This window comes from Microcaecilia unicolor, chromosome 8, assembly GCF_901765095.1.
Source record: "Microcaecilia unicolor chromosome 8, aMicUni1.1, whole genome shotgun sequence".
NCBI lineage: Eukaryota > Metazoa > Chordata > Amphibia > Gymnophiona > Siphonopidae > Microcaecilia > Microcaecilia unicolor.
This window is the reverse complement of record NC_044038.1, coordinates 215,886,156-215,901,410: the sequence shown is the minus strand read 5'-3', so window position 1 is coordinate 215,901,410 and position 15,255 is coordinate 215,886,156. Positions and strand designations below refer to the sequence as shown.

At 45.5% G+C, this 15,255-nt stretch overlaps 1 protein-coding gene across 1 annotated transcript in view; it reads right to left on the bottom strand.

Annotated features, from left to right (window-relative positions):
• RIPOR3 (RIPOR family member 3) overlaps positions 1-15,255 on the bottom strand; it is a 277,332-nt gene that overhangs the window by 184,112 nt on the left and 77,965 nt on the right. The window contains 3 exon segments of the mRNA XM_030211650.1: positions 7,634-7,661; positions 7,664-7,716; positions 7,718-7,774. Coding sequence (XP_030067510.1) covers positions 7,634-7,661; positions 7,664-7,716; positions 7,718-7,774 — 138 coding nt within the window.

Here is a 15,255-nt window from a genome sequence, read left to right as displayed (position 1 = left end):
TCTAGCTAGGGCCACGCCTTGTCACACTGTTTCGTCGCCTTCAAATCCTCAGATACTATCACCCCAAGATCCCTCTCCCGTCTGTACTTATCAGACTCTCCCTGCCTAACACATACGGCTCCCGTTGGATTTCTAGTCCCTAAGTGCATCACTTTGCATTTCTTCGCATTGAATTTTAATTGCCAACCTTAGGACCATTCTTCCAGCTTCTGTAGGTCCTTTTTCATGTTTTCCACTCCCTCCGGGGTGTCCAGTCCTGTTGCAAATCTTAGTATCATCCGCAAATAGGCACAACTTTACCTTCTAACCCTTCGGCAATGTCACTCACAAATATATTGAAGTGTGAAGCGGGGGCCCTGGGAAAAGGTGGATGGGATTGTGTATACCATGGGAGAGGGAAGGGCTGAAGAAAGGTAGATGGGGTACTGTGTGTCATGAGGGGGGAAGGCTGGGGCAAGGTGGATGAAGTGCTGTGTGCCATTGGAGGGGGCAGGAGCAAGGTGGATGGGGTGCTGTATGCCATGGGAGGGGGGAGAGGAGGACTGGAGCAAGGTGGATGGGGTGATGTTTGTCATGGGAGAGGGAGAGGGAGTGTGGAGCAAGGTGGATGGGGTGCAGTGTGCTATGGGTGGCAGAAGGGCTGGAGCAAGGTGGATGGGATAGTCTGTACCATGGGTGGGGGCTGGTGAAAGGTGAACAGTGTGTGTGTAATGAGGACTGGGACACTGAAAAGTAAGGTGTGGGTTTGCCTGGGAAAGGGAGGAAGAAATCTTGGTGGCACTGTTCCCTCTAAGCTGAGCAGGAATCCTCTATCATTTATTAAACTTGCTATGCCGCTTTATTGCAAGCAAATTAAAGTGGTTTACATTTTTTAAAATTCAAAACAAGAAAAACAGAAAGGAACACAATTTGTAGATAAGAGAGAATTAACTAACTTGCCACTCAAACACTATCTCAATCATATAAAGAACATAGACAAAAAGTAAACACTCATAATAAAATCCAAACATAATCACCATTCACACAACTAAACCCATCCCTGAGCATTTTATTTTTCATTCACTTTGTTCCCAGTGTCTCTTCTGCTTTCTTCTGTTTTTCCTGTTTTTGCAGGGGTCTCTTGTCCATCTGACATTTCTTCTCTCTTCATGTCCACCATGCCATCTTTCCTCTGCTTCCGAGTCCTCTCCTGTCCAGCAACCTCCTTCTATATCCCCTGTCTCTATTCTCTTACCTCACCATGTTCAGCATTTGTCCTCATCTCCCTTTTCCAGCACTGCCCTTTGTCTCTCCTATAGTAACCTAGTAAATAACAGCAGATAAAGATCTGAATGGTCCGTCCAATCTGCCCAACAGCCACACTCATTATCAATTCATGACTAAACAACAATGATGTGATATAAATACTTGAAAAGCAAAAAAAAAAGCAATAAAATGGACTTCCAGTGTTTGGCGACCAAGCCCCTGATTCAAGGATCTATCTGAGTACACACTAAAAATATTGCAATTATTCTGATAAACATCTATTACTGGACAGTCAAATATCAGCAGTCACATCAAAATGCAGGATAAGAGACTATTTTCCAGACAATCTTTCCAGATAATGGTCCAATCGACAATACTATCTCAACAAGACTACTGCAATGCAGCATACGTAAAGTGCAAGGAAAACACACTAAAATCATTGCAAACCATCCAAAACACGGAAGCAAGACTGATATTAAGGAAGTCAAATATGAAAGTGTTACCCCACTGTCAAAACACTACACTTGGCTAACAATCAAGGCATTTCAAAGCTTGCACCATCATTTTCAAGATACTATTCGTAATGGCACCTGAATATATGCTAGACATGACTGAACTATCCCCAAGAAATGCAAGCCCAGAAACCAGAGGTTACCTACTTCTTCATCTACCCAACTGCAGAAACATAACCTACAAAACCATCTACACAACAAGATTCAGCTACCTGGGTTCCAAATGGTGGAACTCAATACCAAAGCCACAAGAAGCATCACTAACTTCAGTGGCGTAGCAAGGGTGGGCGGTGGGGCGGTCCACCCCGGATGTCCGCGGGTGGGGGGTGCTCCGTCGCGTCTCTTCTCCTGCCACCTCCTGCCTTTTTCTTTTTTAAATCCGTGCAGCCACGCAGGCAGCGCGTGCTGTGAAAGAAGTAAATCGCCAGCGCTGGCGTCGGGCCTTCCCTCGATGTCCCGCCCTCTTGTGAGGTAACTTCCTATTTCCTCGAGGGCGGGACATCGAGGGAAGGCCCGACGCCAGCGCTGGCGATTTACTTCTTTCACAGCATGCGCTGCCTGCGTGGCTGCACGGATTTAAAAAAAAAAAAGAAAAGGAAGGCGGTGGCAGGAGAAGAGGGCTCTGTGGCTCTCAATGGAGGGGGGACGGGACTGGGTCAGGGGGGAACGGGGATTGGGGAGGAGTGGGTGCTCAGAGGGGATTGGGGAGAGTGGGGGAGCTCAGAAGGGTACTCAGAGGTGAGAATTGGATTGGGGAAGGGTGCTCAGAGGTGAGAAGGGGATTGGGGAGGGTGGGGTGTCAGAGGGGATTGGGAGTGGGGGAGCTCAGAAGGGTACTCAGAGGTGAGAAGGGGATTGGGGAGGGGTGGGGAGTTCAGAGGGGATGCTCAGAGGTGAGAAGGGAATTGGGGAGGGTGGGGGTGCTCAGAGGGGATAAGGGGACTGGGGAGGGAAGTGCTCATGGGAGAAGGGGTCTGAAACTGGAACTGGGGGCTGAAAAGGGGCAGGGGCTGAAACTGTGGGGACTGGGGGCTTTAAAGGGGACAGGGAAAATGGCTGGGGCTGAAGCTCGGGACTGGTGAGAGAAAAGGGCTGGGGTTGAAACTAGGGGCTGAAAAGGGGACAGGGAGAAGTGGCTGGGGCTGAAGCCCAGGACTGATGGGAGAAAAGGGCTGGGGACTGGTGGGATAGTGGGGCTGAAAAGGGTGGCAGGTGGGAGATGTGGGCTGGAACTGGAACTAGGTGCAGGTGGAAAGAGGGGGCTGAAAAGAGGGGCAGAGAGGGGACAGACCCTGGATGGAAGGGGGGAGCTTGAGGGAGGGCAGGCCCTGGATGGATGGGAGAGGAGGGCAGACGGATCGAAGGGGCAGAGAGAAAGGGCAGATGGTGGGTGGAGGGGAAGAGAAAGAGGGCAGATGGTGGATGGAAGGGGCAGAGAGAGGGCAGACACTGGATGGAAGGGACATTAGAGAGGACAGACACTGGATTTCAGAGAAAGAGCAAGACAGATGCTGGATGGAAGGAAGACAGTGAAAAGAAGATGAGGAAAGCAGAAACCAGAGACAACAAACTGTAAATAAAATATATATTTTTTTTTTTTTGCTTTAGGGTATAGTATTGTATCTGTGTTTATGTGTTAATAAATGTTTATAAATAGAACATATAAATAAGGTAATCATTTTATTGGACTAATTTTTAATACATTTTGACTTACAGTGGTGGAAATAAGTATTTGATCCCTTGCTGATTTTGTAAGTTTGCCCACTGACAAAGACATGACAGCCCATAATTGAAGGGTAGGTTATTGGTAACAGTGAGAGATAGCACATCACAAATTAAATCCGGAAAATCACATTGTGGAAAGTATATGAATTTATTTGCATTCTGCAGAGGGAAATAAGTATTTATCCCTCTGGCAACAAGACCTAATACTTGGTGGCAAAACCCTTGTTGGCAAGCACAGCGGTCAGACGTCTTCTGTAGTTGATGATGAGGTTTGCACACATGTCAGGAGGAATTTTGGTCCACTCCTCTTTGCAGATCATCTCTAAATCATTAAGAGTTCTGGGCTGTCGCTTGGCAACTCGCAGCTTCAGCTCCCTCCATAGTTTTCAATGGGATTAAGGTCTGGTGACTGGCTAGGCCACTCCATGACCCTAATGTGCTTCTTCCTGAGCCACTCCTTTGTTGCCTTGGCTGTATGTTTGGGTCATTGTCGTGCTGGAAGACCCAGCCACGACCCATTTTTAAGGCCCTGGCGGAGGGAAGGAGGTTGTCACTCAGAATTGTACGGTACATGGCCCCATCCATTCTCCCATTGATGCGGTGAAGTCGTCCTGTGCCCTTAGCAGAGCACACCCCCAAACATAACATTTCCACCTCCATGCTTGACAGTGGGGACGGTGTTCTTTGGGTCATAGGCAGCATTTCTCTTCCTCCAAACACGGCGAGTTGAGTTCATGCCAAAGAGCTCAATTTTTGTCTCATCTGACCACAGCACCTTCTCCCAATCACTCTCGGCATCATCCAGGTGTTCACTGGCAAACTTCAGACGGGCCGTCACATGTGCCTTCCGGAGCAGGGGACCTTGCGGCACTGCAGGATTGCAATCCGTTATGTCGTAATGTGTTACCAATGGTTTTCGTGGTGACAGTGGTCCCAGCTGCCTTGAGATCATTGACAAGTTCCCCCCTTGTAGTTGTAGGCTGATTTCTAACCTTCCTCATGATCAAGGATACCCCACGAGGTGAGATTTTGCGTGGAGCCCCAGATCTTTGTCGATTGACAGTCATTTGTACTTCTTCCATTTTCTACTATGGCACCAACAGTTGTCTCCTTCTCGCCCAGCGTCTTACTGATGGTTTTGTAGCCCATTCCAGCCTTGTGCAGGTGTATGATCTTGTCCCTGACATCCTTAGACAGCTCCTTGCTCTTGGCCATTTTGTAGAGGTTAGAGTCTGACTGATTCACTGAGTCTGTGGACAGGTGTCTTTCATACAGGTGACCATTGCCGACAGCTGTCTGTCATGCAGGTAACGAGTTGATTTGGAGCATCTACCTGGTCTGTAGGGGCCAGATCTCTTACTGGTTGGTGGGGGGATCAAATACTTATTCCCCTCTGCAGAATGCAAATAAATTCATTACTTTCCACAATGTGATTTTCCGATTTAATTTGTGATGTGCTATCTCTCACTGTTACCAATAACCTACCCTTCAATTATGGGCTGCTCATGTCTTTGTCAGTGGGCAAACTTACAAAATCAGCAAGGGATCAATACTTATTTCCACCAACTGTAACTTTCAGAGAACAACCCCCCTTCCTTAGGTCAGGATAGGATACTATAACAGCACTAAACTGTATGACCTGAGGAAGGAGGTTTTGGCCTCTGAAAACTAAATATATTAGTCCAATAAAATAGTATTTATTTTCTATATTTGTTTTATTTCTATTTGTTAATTTGTAAAGTGGTGATCGGATTTGTTAGTTTTTCAAATTTACATCCACTGTCTTTATATTTTTGCACAGTACTAGGGGACATTTTCTGTCCTGTGGTGTTGCATTGTATGCAGAGTCTGGCATGGGTTCAGTCTAATTTTTGTCTAAATAGAAAGTTTATGATTACTTATTCTATAGTGGATTAGGGTGTATCTGTTTTGTGAAAAAACATGGCTTTCGTTGGCATTGACTGTGCAGGATCGACGATCTGTACTAATCTGTCTGTTTTCGTTTTACATAGGTGAATGATGTTCTAGTGACTCACTGTAGCGTTTAAGATACTTGTGTGACTGTAGAAATGACTGCTTATGGTATGGTAGAATTGCGCTATAGGTCCTGAGTGTTTGTATCTCGGTATGCCTAGTACTGGATTTGTGGGGGGGGGGGGGGGGGGGGGGGGGGGGGGGGGGGGGGGGGGGGGGGGGGGGGGGGGGTGGGGGGGGGGTGGGGGGGGGGGGGGGGATGTTAAAAAAATGACCGGCCCCCGGGTGTCAACTACCCTAGCTACGCCACTGACTAACCTTCCTTCAGTTCAGAAAAGAACTGAAAACCTACCTCTTAAAAAATTATATAACTAACACATAAGGTATTGATGTCCACTCCACATCTTAACTGTAAAACACTATGTAATTTCACTGAACTGTAAATTGTAAGCCACTTTGAACCGAAACCTGTTTCTGGATAACAGTGGGATACAAGATGCATAAGTAATAAAATAAATAAATAAATACTATATGGGACACAGACCGTACAAGTCTGCCCGCACTGGCCTTGGTTCTTCACAACCAGAGTTGCCATCTAAGCACCACTCGACACATCAACACCATGCAGCCATTTAAGTTTTGTTATTTATACCATTCATTTAGAGTTCCTCTGTGTTCATTCCCATACTTTTTTGAATTCTGTAACCGCTTTTGTCTCTACCACCTCCCTTGGGGCGCATTCTAGGCATCAACCACCCTCTCTGTGAAAAAGAATTTCCTGCCATCTCTTTTAAGCTGTGTCCCTGATACTATCCTCTTCACATGTTCACCACCTGCGTGGTGTCCCAATCTCCCCTCCTCCCTTTTTCAAACATTGCCACTCTATGTCCCTATCTTTCCTCCCCTCTTTTTTAAATCCCCCTATTGTCCCTATCCCCCTCCTCCCTTTTTCAACATTGCCTCCCTGTGTCCCTATCTTCTCCACTCATTTCCAGCACTGTCCCTCTTTGTCCATTTCTCCCCTCCCCCTTTCCAGCATTGTTTCCTCTTGCTTCACTATCTGCCCAGCACCTCTTCTATGTCCCTGTTTTTCCCCATATCCAGTTTCTCCCCTCTCTCTTCCCTTCTTCCCGCACCCCAGACCCGCATCTCCTCCTGCACACACCTTCTCCCCTTGAGGTATGGCATCTCTCCATTTTATTTCCCTCATCTCTCCCCCATATTCCCATGAGTTCTTCTGCATCACTTCCTCCTCTCCCTTGCAGTACACCCTACTTCTTTAACGTGCCTGGCAGCAGCAGCGATTAGGACAGGCTGCCGGCGTCAGAGCCCTTCCACTGGCCGCGTTCCCACCTATTCTGATTCCACGTACGCGGGACATGGTAGTGGAAGGACCCTGATGCCATCAGCTTGTCCTAATCGCTACTGTTGCTAGCCACATTAAAGAAGTAGGGAAGACCGTGGGGGAGGGGGAAGAAGAAAGCAAAAGACTGGACTCTGGGCTAAATTTACCAATGGGCAACTGTGTGGCTGGGTCCCCTTTATGTAGAGGCCCGGACACTACCCTCATTGTCCATTGGTAAAAGCGGCCCTGATGGTTATTGTTACTATGAAAATAAATGACCAGTGTGAGCATGTACTGCTAATGAAAGGCATGTTTATTAAAGCTAATGCATGGGAAAGATGCATGTCATCCAGTTACAACGAAAATCTCATTCTGTAGCAACATGAGCATGGAAGGGACAAAGGAATATCACTTCTTGTGTTTCCACCGTCATACTGGTAACTGCTCCAGTAAGAGATGGGATGTTGAACTCTGCCTTCCTTATTCCTTATGATGCACACTCTTGTTTGGAAAACCAGCCCTAAGGAAATTCCCTGTGGCTGAAGCCTGAATGAATCCAAGCCCAAGCGGGCCTTTTCTTCCTCTCTACCCACTCCTCAGGCACATAACGCCCTCATTCTACGTTCATAGTATTTTGTGCCCTAAGTTAATTTCTGTCACTCTTTCTTGCCGATTCTGCTTGTGCATCACACTCTTGGGGAGCTGTGTGTTATTTCTCCCCCCACACACACACATTATATAGTTGTGAAATATCAAACACAGAACAGTCAGGGAAACAGAAAATAAATTCCACAGATGAAATAATCTTTGTCTTAAACATGAAAGCCCTTACATTAGTCCTCTTTTCAAGGCTCCAAATCTTTCTTCACCTGCTGTGGCTGCGGTTCCAACGACGGTTCCTTTCGTAGGACGGATTAGCTTGGAAGATTTTACAGATATCTTTGATCTTACTGAGCTTCTGCTGAGAGAATTTCTGCAGAAAAACAATCACCACAAAGTATAGAGAAAGTACAAACAATACAAACACCAGGCAGTAATAATGCTTAGAGGAGAGTAAAACAATGGGTTCAGCTGTCAAATTATGTAGGGCTTATGTGGAAGATGTTCAATAAATGCAAATATGCTGAATTTGGCCACTCTGTTGGTTGCAGAATACCATACGGTAGACATTCCAGTTTTGTTATAGTGACTAGCACTTCTAAGACTATAATTAGGAAGAACTATATGAATTCTGTTACTGTAACATGTGAAAATAAGAAGTCAACAATCAGTTGTAGGTCATACATGAAGTTAGTACAATAAAAAGTTAATTTACAGCTTGGTTACAGCAAATTCATCTTCTTTTCCTCCACTGATGAAAAACTTTGTAAAGAGATCCAGCTGCAAAAATATACAGTTTATGAGCTGCAGATTCCTACTACTTGTCACATGTCATTGTCCAGCTGATCCAGCTAGGAGAGAGACCAGAACATTTTGGGAAAAACAAGAAGTTGGCAAGTCTGATGAACTAACCATAAAGAAGCTGAGACAGCCCAACTCAGAAAGCTAAGAAGGTCCATTCCTTTATGATTGGGCCACTTCTGATGCCAAGACTGGCTGGCAGAAGCCTAGCATTTTGTACCAAATCACTGAATAAAGTAATAAGACTGGCCATGTTGGTCCATTTAGATTTTAGAACAAACTGGTGTCAGAATGGGGTGGACCACATAGACCATGGCTCTACCAACTTTGAGCAGCATCCACGTCTCCTGCAATTCTGTATCTGTGGTTGCTGAAGCAGCAGCAAGGGTAGCTTTCTTGGTGGCCAAACTTTCTCCTCTTCCTCCAGTTGCTGATCCAGGCACACTAATCTAATAGCAGTTGTAGTAGCTCCTTGAGCCATTCCCTCTTCTCTGCATATAGGATGTTGTGTTCTATTGGCACATTCTGCATCATGCGGTTGTAAGTGTGACAGCCCAATCCATGCACAAGAAAATGAATCCGCTCAAGGAGGCACTACTGATTCTCTTCAACTAGCATGCCCTGCCCAAATTAGCAGCTAGTGGGGAAGGGGACAAATACACAGGCTGACAAATTGAAGCAGAAGAATAGAGGTTGAAGGGGTAAACAAACATGTGGATAAGTGAGCCAGTCGATATTGTGTATCTGGATTTTTCAAAAGGCGGTTGACAAACTACCTCATGAAAGACTCCATAGGAATTGGAGAGTCATGGGAAGGAGGTATGTACTTTTGTTTAAAAACTGGTTAAAAGATAGAAAACAGAGAGTAGGTTAATGGTCATGCTTATGAATATGCTCTGTAATTTTGTTCTTTATAATAGTCTCTACCATTTTGCCTGGAACCGACGTCAGGCTCACCGTCTATATTTCCCGGATCACCTCTAGACCTTTTCTAATAATATTCTGGTACCATTCTTGTTTTAAAGATAAATTACATATTACTAACAATAGTTCTGCAAGTTCATTTTCCAATTCTATCAGTACTCGGAGATGAATACCATCCAGTCCAGGCGATTTGCTACTCTTCAATTGGTCAAATTGCACCATTACATCTTCCAGGTTTATAGAGATTTCATTCAGTTTCTCTGACTTGTCAGCTTTGAATACCATTTCTGGCACTGGTATCTCTCCTAAATCTTCCTCGGTGAAGACCAAAACAAAGAATTCATTTAATCTCTCCGCTATGGCTTTGTCTTCCCTGAGTGCCCCTTTTACCAGGGCCGTGCCGATGCGGTAAGCGAGGTAAGCATGGCAGGAGGGCGCCATCCTCTGGGGGGCGCCCCGCCGCACCATGCTTACCTCGCCCTCTTCTCCCCAGATCCTTTTTTTTTGGTTAAATTTACCTCTCCGGCGCGCGGCAGCGTAAGTGAGAAGGAGGCGGCGCTCCCCCGGCCGCCCCGACGTGTCTTCCCTTCGCTCGGTTCCGCCTTCTTCTGACGTCATTTCTGACGTCAGAAGAAGGCGGGGACACAGCGAAGGCAAGACACGTCGGGGCGGGGAGCGCCGCCTCCTTCTCAGTAACGCTGCAAGCGCCGGAGAGGTAAATTTAAACAAAAAAAAGGATCTGGGGAGAAGAGCGCGGGTAGTGTAGCGCTCGTTTTCGGGGGGGGGGGGCGCCGGAGAGGCCAACTGCAGGGGGGCGCCAGAGACCCTAGGCACGGCCCTGCCTTTTACCCCTCGGTCATCTAGTGGTCCAACCGATTCTTTTGCCAGCTTTCTGCTTTTAATATACCTATAAAAAATTTTACTATATGTTTTTGTTCCAACACAATCTTTTTTTCAAAGTCCCTCTTTGCCTTCCTTATCAGCGATTTGCATTTGACCTGACATTCCTTATGCTGTTTCTTATTATTTTCAGTCGGTTCCTTTTTCCATTTTCTGAAGGATTTTCTTTTAGCTCTAATAGCTTCCTTCACCTCACTTTTTAACAATGCTGGCTGACATTTGGTCTTCCTTCCTCCTTTTTTAATATGCGGAATATATTTGGCTTGGTATTTTTGAACAGCGTCCACGCCTAATGTAAATTTTTGACCCTCGCAGCCGTTTCTCTAAGTTTTTTTTCACCGTTCTTCTCATTTTATCACAGTCTCCTTTTTGAAAGTTAAATGCTAATGTATTGGATTTCCTGCATATACTTACTCCAAAGCTAATATCAAATCGGATCATATTATGATCACTGTTATCAAGCGGCCCCAGCACGATTACTTCCCGCACCAGATCATGTGCTCCACTAAGGACTAGGTCTAGAGTTTTTCCTTCTCTTGTCGGCTTCTGTACCAGCTGCTCCATAAAGCAGTCCTTGATTTTGTCAAGGAATTTTAGCTCCCTAGAATGCCCTGATGATACATTTACCCAGTGCATTTTTTCTAGTGAAATAGGTGCCGGCACTCAAAATGCCGGGCCACCCTTCAGGGGTGGTGTGATCACTGGGGGACCCACCCCACAATAGCCAAGCCCCCTGAAACCAATCCCAGAATCTATGACAAGGCAGAATTGTTGTGTAGAACCTGAGCTCTTCATTAAAACTTGGGACCAAGGGTCAATTTTAACAGACAATGGAAAAGGTGCCGGTACTCAGTACCCCAAGTACCCCCTCAAAAAAAGCCCTGCATTTACCCAGTCAATATGGGCGTAATTGAAATAAAATTGTGGAGAAAAAAAGACTTCAGAAACCATGGAGTTGTCTCTTTAAAGGCAAACCTTTCAATATTCAGAGAACTCCTCTTCTGAAGTCTTTTTTTCTCCACAATTATATTCATGTAAAATTGTGATTTTACACCTCCAATACTGAGGTTTATAGGGTAGAATTTTTTTTTAATAGTTGATTCATATTCTACTAATTCCAATATTGATATCGGTAATTGAAATAACCCATTATTATTGTGTTGCCCAGTTTGTTAGCGTCCCTAATTTCCTTTAACATTTCTACATCTGTCTGTTCATCCTGGCCAGGCGGATGGAGTACACGCCTATCACTATCCTTTTCCCCTTTATACATAGAATTTCAATCCATAGGGATTCCAAGATGTGTTTTGTTTCCTGCAGAATTTTCAGTCTATTTGATTCTAGGCCTTCCTTAACATACAGTGCTACCCCTCCACCAATTCGATCCACCCTATCACTATGATATAATTTGTACCCCGGTATGACAGTGTCCCACTGGTTATCCTCCTTCCACCAGCAGGCTTATTTTCAAAAGAGAAGGGCGCCCATCTTCCAACACAAATCGGGAGATGGGCGTCCTTCTTTCAGGGTCGCCCAAATCGGCATAATCGAAAGCCGATTTTGGGCGTCCTCAACTGCTTTCCGTCGCGGGGACGACCAAAGTTCACGGGGGCGTGTTGGCACCGTAGTGAAGGCGGAATTGGGGTGTGATTAGAAGATGGAAAAAAGAAGGGCGTCCCTGACGAGCACTTGGCTGACTTTACTTGGTCCATTTTTTCTTGCGACCAAGCCATGAAAAGGTGCCTGAACTGACCAGATGACCACCGGAGGGAATCGAGGATGACCTCCCCTTACTCCCCCAGTGGTCACCAACCCCCTCCCACCCTAAAAAAAAAAAAAAACTTAAAAAAAATTTTTCCCAGCCTCTATGCCAGCCTCAATGTCATACCCAGCTCCATGACAGCAGTATGCAGGTCCCTGGAGCAGTTTTAGTAGGTGCAGTGCACTTCAGGCAGGCGGACCCAGGCCCATCCCCCCCCTACCTGTTACACATGGTGGTAAATGTGAGCCCTCCAAAACCCACCCGAAACCCACTGTACCCACATCTAGGTAACCCCCTTCACCCCTTAGGGCTATGGTAGTGGTGTACAGTTGTGGGGAGTGGGTTTTGGGAGGCTCAGCACCCAAGGTAAGGGAGCTATGCACCTGGGAGCAATTTGTGAAGTCCACTGCAGTGCCCCCTAGGGTGCCCGGTTGGTGTCCTGGCACGTCAGGGGTACCAGTGCACTACGAATACTGGCTCTTCCCATGACCCAAAGGGATTGGATTTGGTCATTTTTGAGATGGGCGTCCTCGGTTTCCATTATAGCCAAAAATCGGGGTCGCCCATCTCTAAGGTCGACCATCTCAACATTTAGGTTGACCATCTTTAAGGTCGACCTAAATATTGAGATTTGGGCGTCCCCGACCATATTATCGAAACGAAAGATGGACGCCCATCTTGTTTCGATAATACAGGTTTCATCACCCCTTCACCGGGACATCCTTAGAGATGGGCGCCCTTAGAGATGGTTGTCCCCGTTCGATTATGCCCCTCCAGGTGTCAGAGATGCCTATTATATCTAATTTTTCATTTAGTGCAACATATTCTAACTATCCCATCTTATTTCTTAGGCTTCTGGCATTCGCATATACACATTTCATGCTCAGTACTTGACAGTATTAATTTGCAATCTTATCTCTGATTTTTATTTTTATTTAAGGACACCTGATCTACTATGGTCTTTTTTAAACCTCACTATCGGGATACCCTATCTTCCCTGTTTTGGTGATATCTTTGAAAGATACCTTATTCCGAACCATTCGCTTTTGAGTGACTGTCGGCCTTCCCCCAGATTCCCCCAGTCAGATTTAGCAGTGGTTAGGCAATGCTGTCTTAAGGGTTATAAATGGAAGTGGGCTTATAGGTGATAAGAGGGGAGGAGGGGTGGTTGATTTTTTTCAAGAAGTCTTTGATTCTTAAACTACATCATGCAGAATATTCTGATTTTGTTGAATTTTTAGTGATAGAGTGCAAATTTACTGCTTTTGTCTGTTTTATTGTCCACCAGGGAAAAAACATAGTAAAAATTTTCGGTATATTAAAAGCAGGAAGCCGGCAAAAGAATCGGTTGGGCCGCTGGATGACCGAGGGGTAAAAGGGGCAATCAAGGAAGACAAAGACTTAGCGGAGAGATTGAATGAATTCTTTGCTTCGGTCTTCACCGAGGAAAATTTGGGTGGGATATCGGTGTCGGAAATGGTATTTCAAGCGGACGAGTCGGAGAAACTTACTGACTTCACGGTAAACCTGGAGGACGTAATGGGGCAGTTCAGCAAACTGAAGAGTAGCAAATCTCCTGGACCGGATGGTATTCATCCTAGAGTACTGATAGAACTGAAAAATGAGCTTGCGGAGCTACTGTTAGTGATATGCAATTTATCCTTAAAATCGAGCGTGGTACCGGAAGATTGGAGGGTGACCAATGTAATGCCAATTTTCAAAAAAGGTTCCAGGGGAGATCTGGGAAATTATAGACCGGTGAGTCTGACGTCGGTGCCGGGGAAAATGGTAGAGGTTATTATTAAAAACAAAATTACAGAGCACATCCAAGGACATGGATTACTGAGACCAAGCAAGCACGGCTTTTGTGTGGGGAAATCTTGCCTGACCAATTTACTTCAATTCTTTGAAGGAGTAAACAAACATGTGGACAAAGGGGAGCCGGTTGATATTGTGTATCTGGATTTTCAAAAGGCGTTTGACAAGGTACCTCATGAAAGGCTACAGAGGAAATTGGAGGGTCATGAGATAGGAGGAAATGTCCTATTGTGGATTAAAAACTGGTTGAAGGACAGGAAACAGAGAGTGGGGTTAAATGGGCAGTATTCACAATGGAGAAGGGTAGCACAGGGGTCTGTGCTAGGACCGCTGCTTTTTAATATATTTATAAATGATTTAGAGATGGGAGTAACTAGCGAGGTAATTAAATTTGCTGATGACACAAAGTTATTCAAAGTTGTTAACTCGCGACAGGATTGTGAAAAATTGCAAGAGGACCTTACGAGACTGGGAGACTGGGCGGCTAAATGGCAGATGACGTTTAATGTGAGCAAGTGCAAGGTGATGCATGTGGGAAAAAAGAACCCGAATTGTAGCTACGTCATGCAAGGTTCCACATTAGGAGTTACGGACCAAGAAAGGGATCTGGGTGTCGTTGTCGATACCTTCTGCTCAGTGTGCTGCTGTGGCTAGGAAAGCGAATAGAATGTTGGTATTATTAGGAAAGGTATGGAAAACAGGTGTGAGGATGATATAATGCCGTTGTATCGCTCCATAGTGCTACCGCACCTTGAGTATTGTGATCAATTCTGGTCGCCGCATCTCAAGAAAGACATAGTAGAATTGGAAAAGGTGCAGCGAAGGGCAACTAAAATGATAGCGGAGATGGGACGACTTCCCTATGAAGAAAGACTAAGGAGGCTAGGGCTTTTCAGCTTGGAGAAGAGACGGCTGAGGGGAGACATGATAGAGGTATATAAAATAATGAGTGGAATGGAACAGGTGGATGTGAAGCGTCTGTTCAAGCTTTCCAAAAATACTAGGACTAGGGGGCATGCGATGAAACTACAGGGTAGTAATTTTAAAACAAATCGGAGAAAATATTTCTTCACCCAACACATAATTAAACTCTGGAATTCGTTGCCGGAGAACGTGGTGAAGGCGGTTAGCTTGGCAGAGTTTAAAAAGGGGTTAGACGGTTTCCTAAAGGACAAGTCCATAAACCACTACTAAATGGACTTGGGAAAAATCCACAATTCCAGGAATAACATGTATAGAATGTTTGTACGTTTGGGAAGCTTGTCAGGTGCCCTTGGCCTGGATTGGCCGCTGTCGTGGACAGGATGCTGGGCTCGATGGACCCTTGGTCTTTTCCCAGTGTGGCATTACTTATGTACTTATGTACTTACAGTGGGGGAAATAAGTATTTGATCCCTTGCTGATTTTGTAAGTTTGCCCACTGACAAAGACATGAGCAGCCCATAATTGAAGGGTAGGTTATTGGTAACAGTGAGAGATAGCACATCACAAATTAAATCCGGAAAATCACATTGTGGAAAGTATATGAATTTATTTGCATTCTGCAGAGGGAAATAAGTATTTGATCCCCCACCAACCAGTAAGAGATCTGGCCCCTACAGACCAGGTAGATGCTCCAAATCAACTCGTTACCTGCATGACAGACAGCT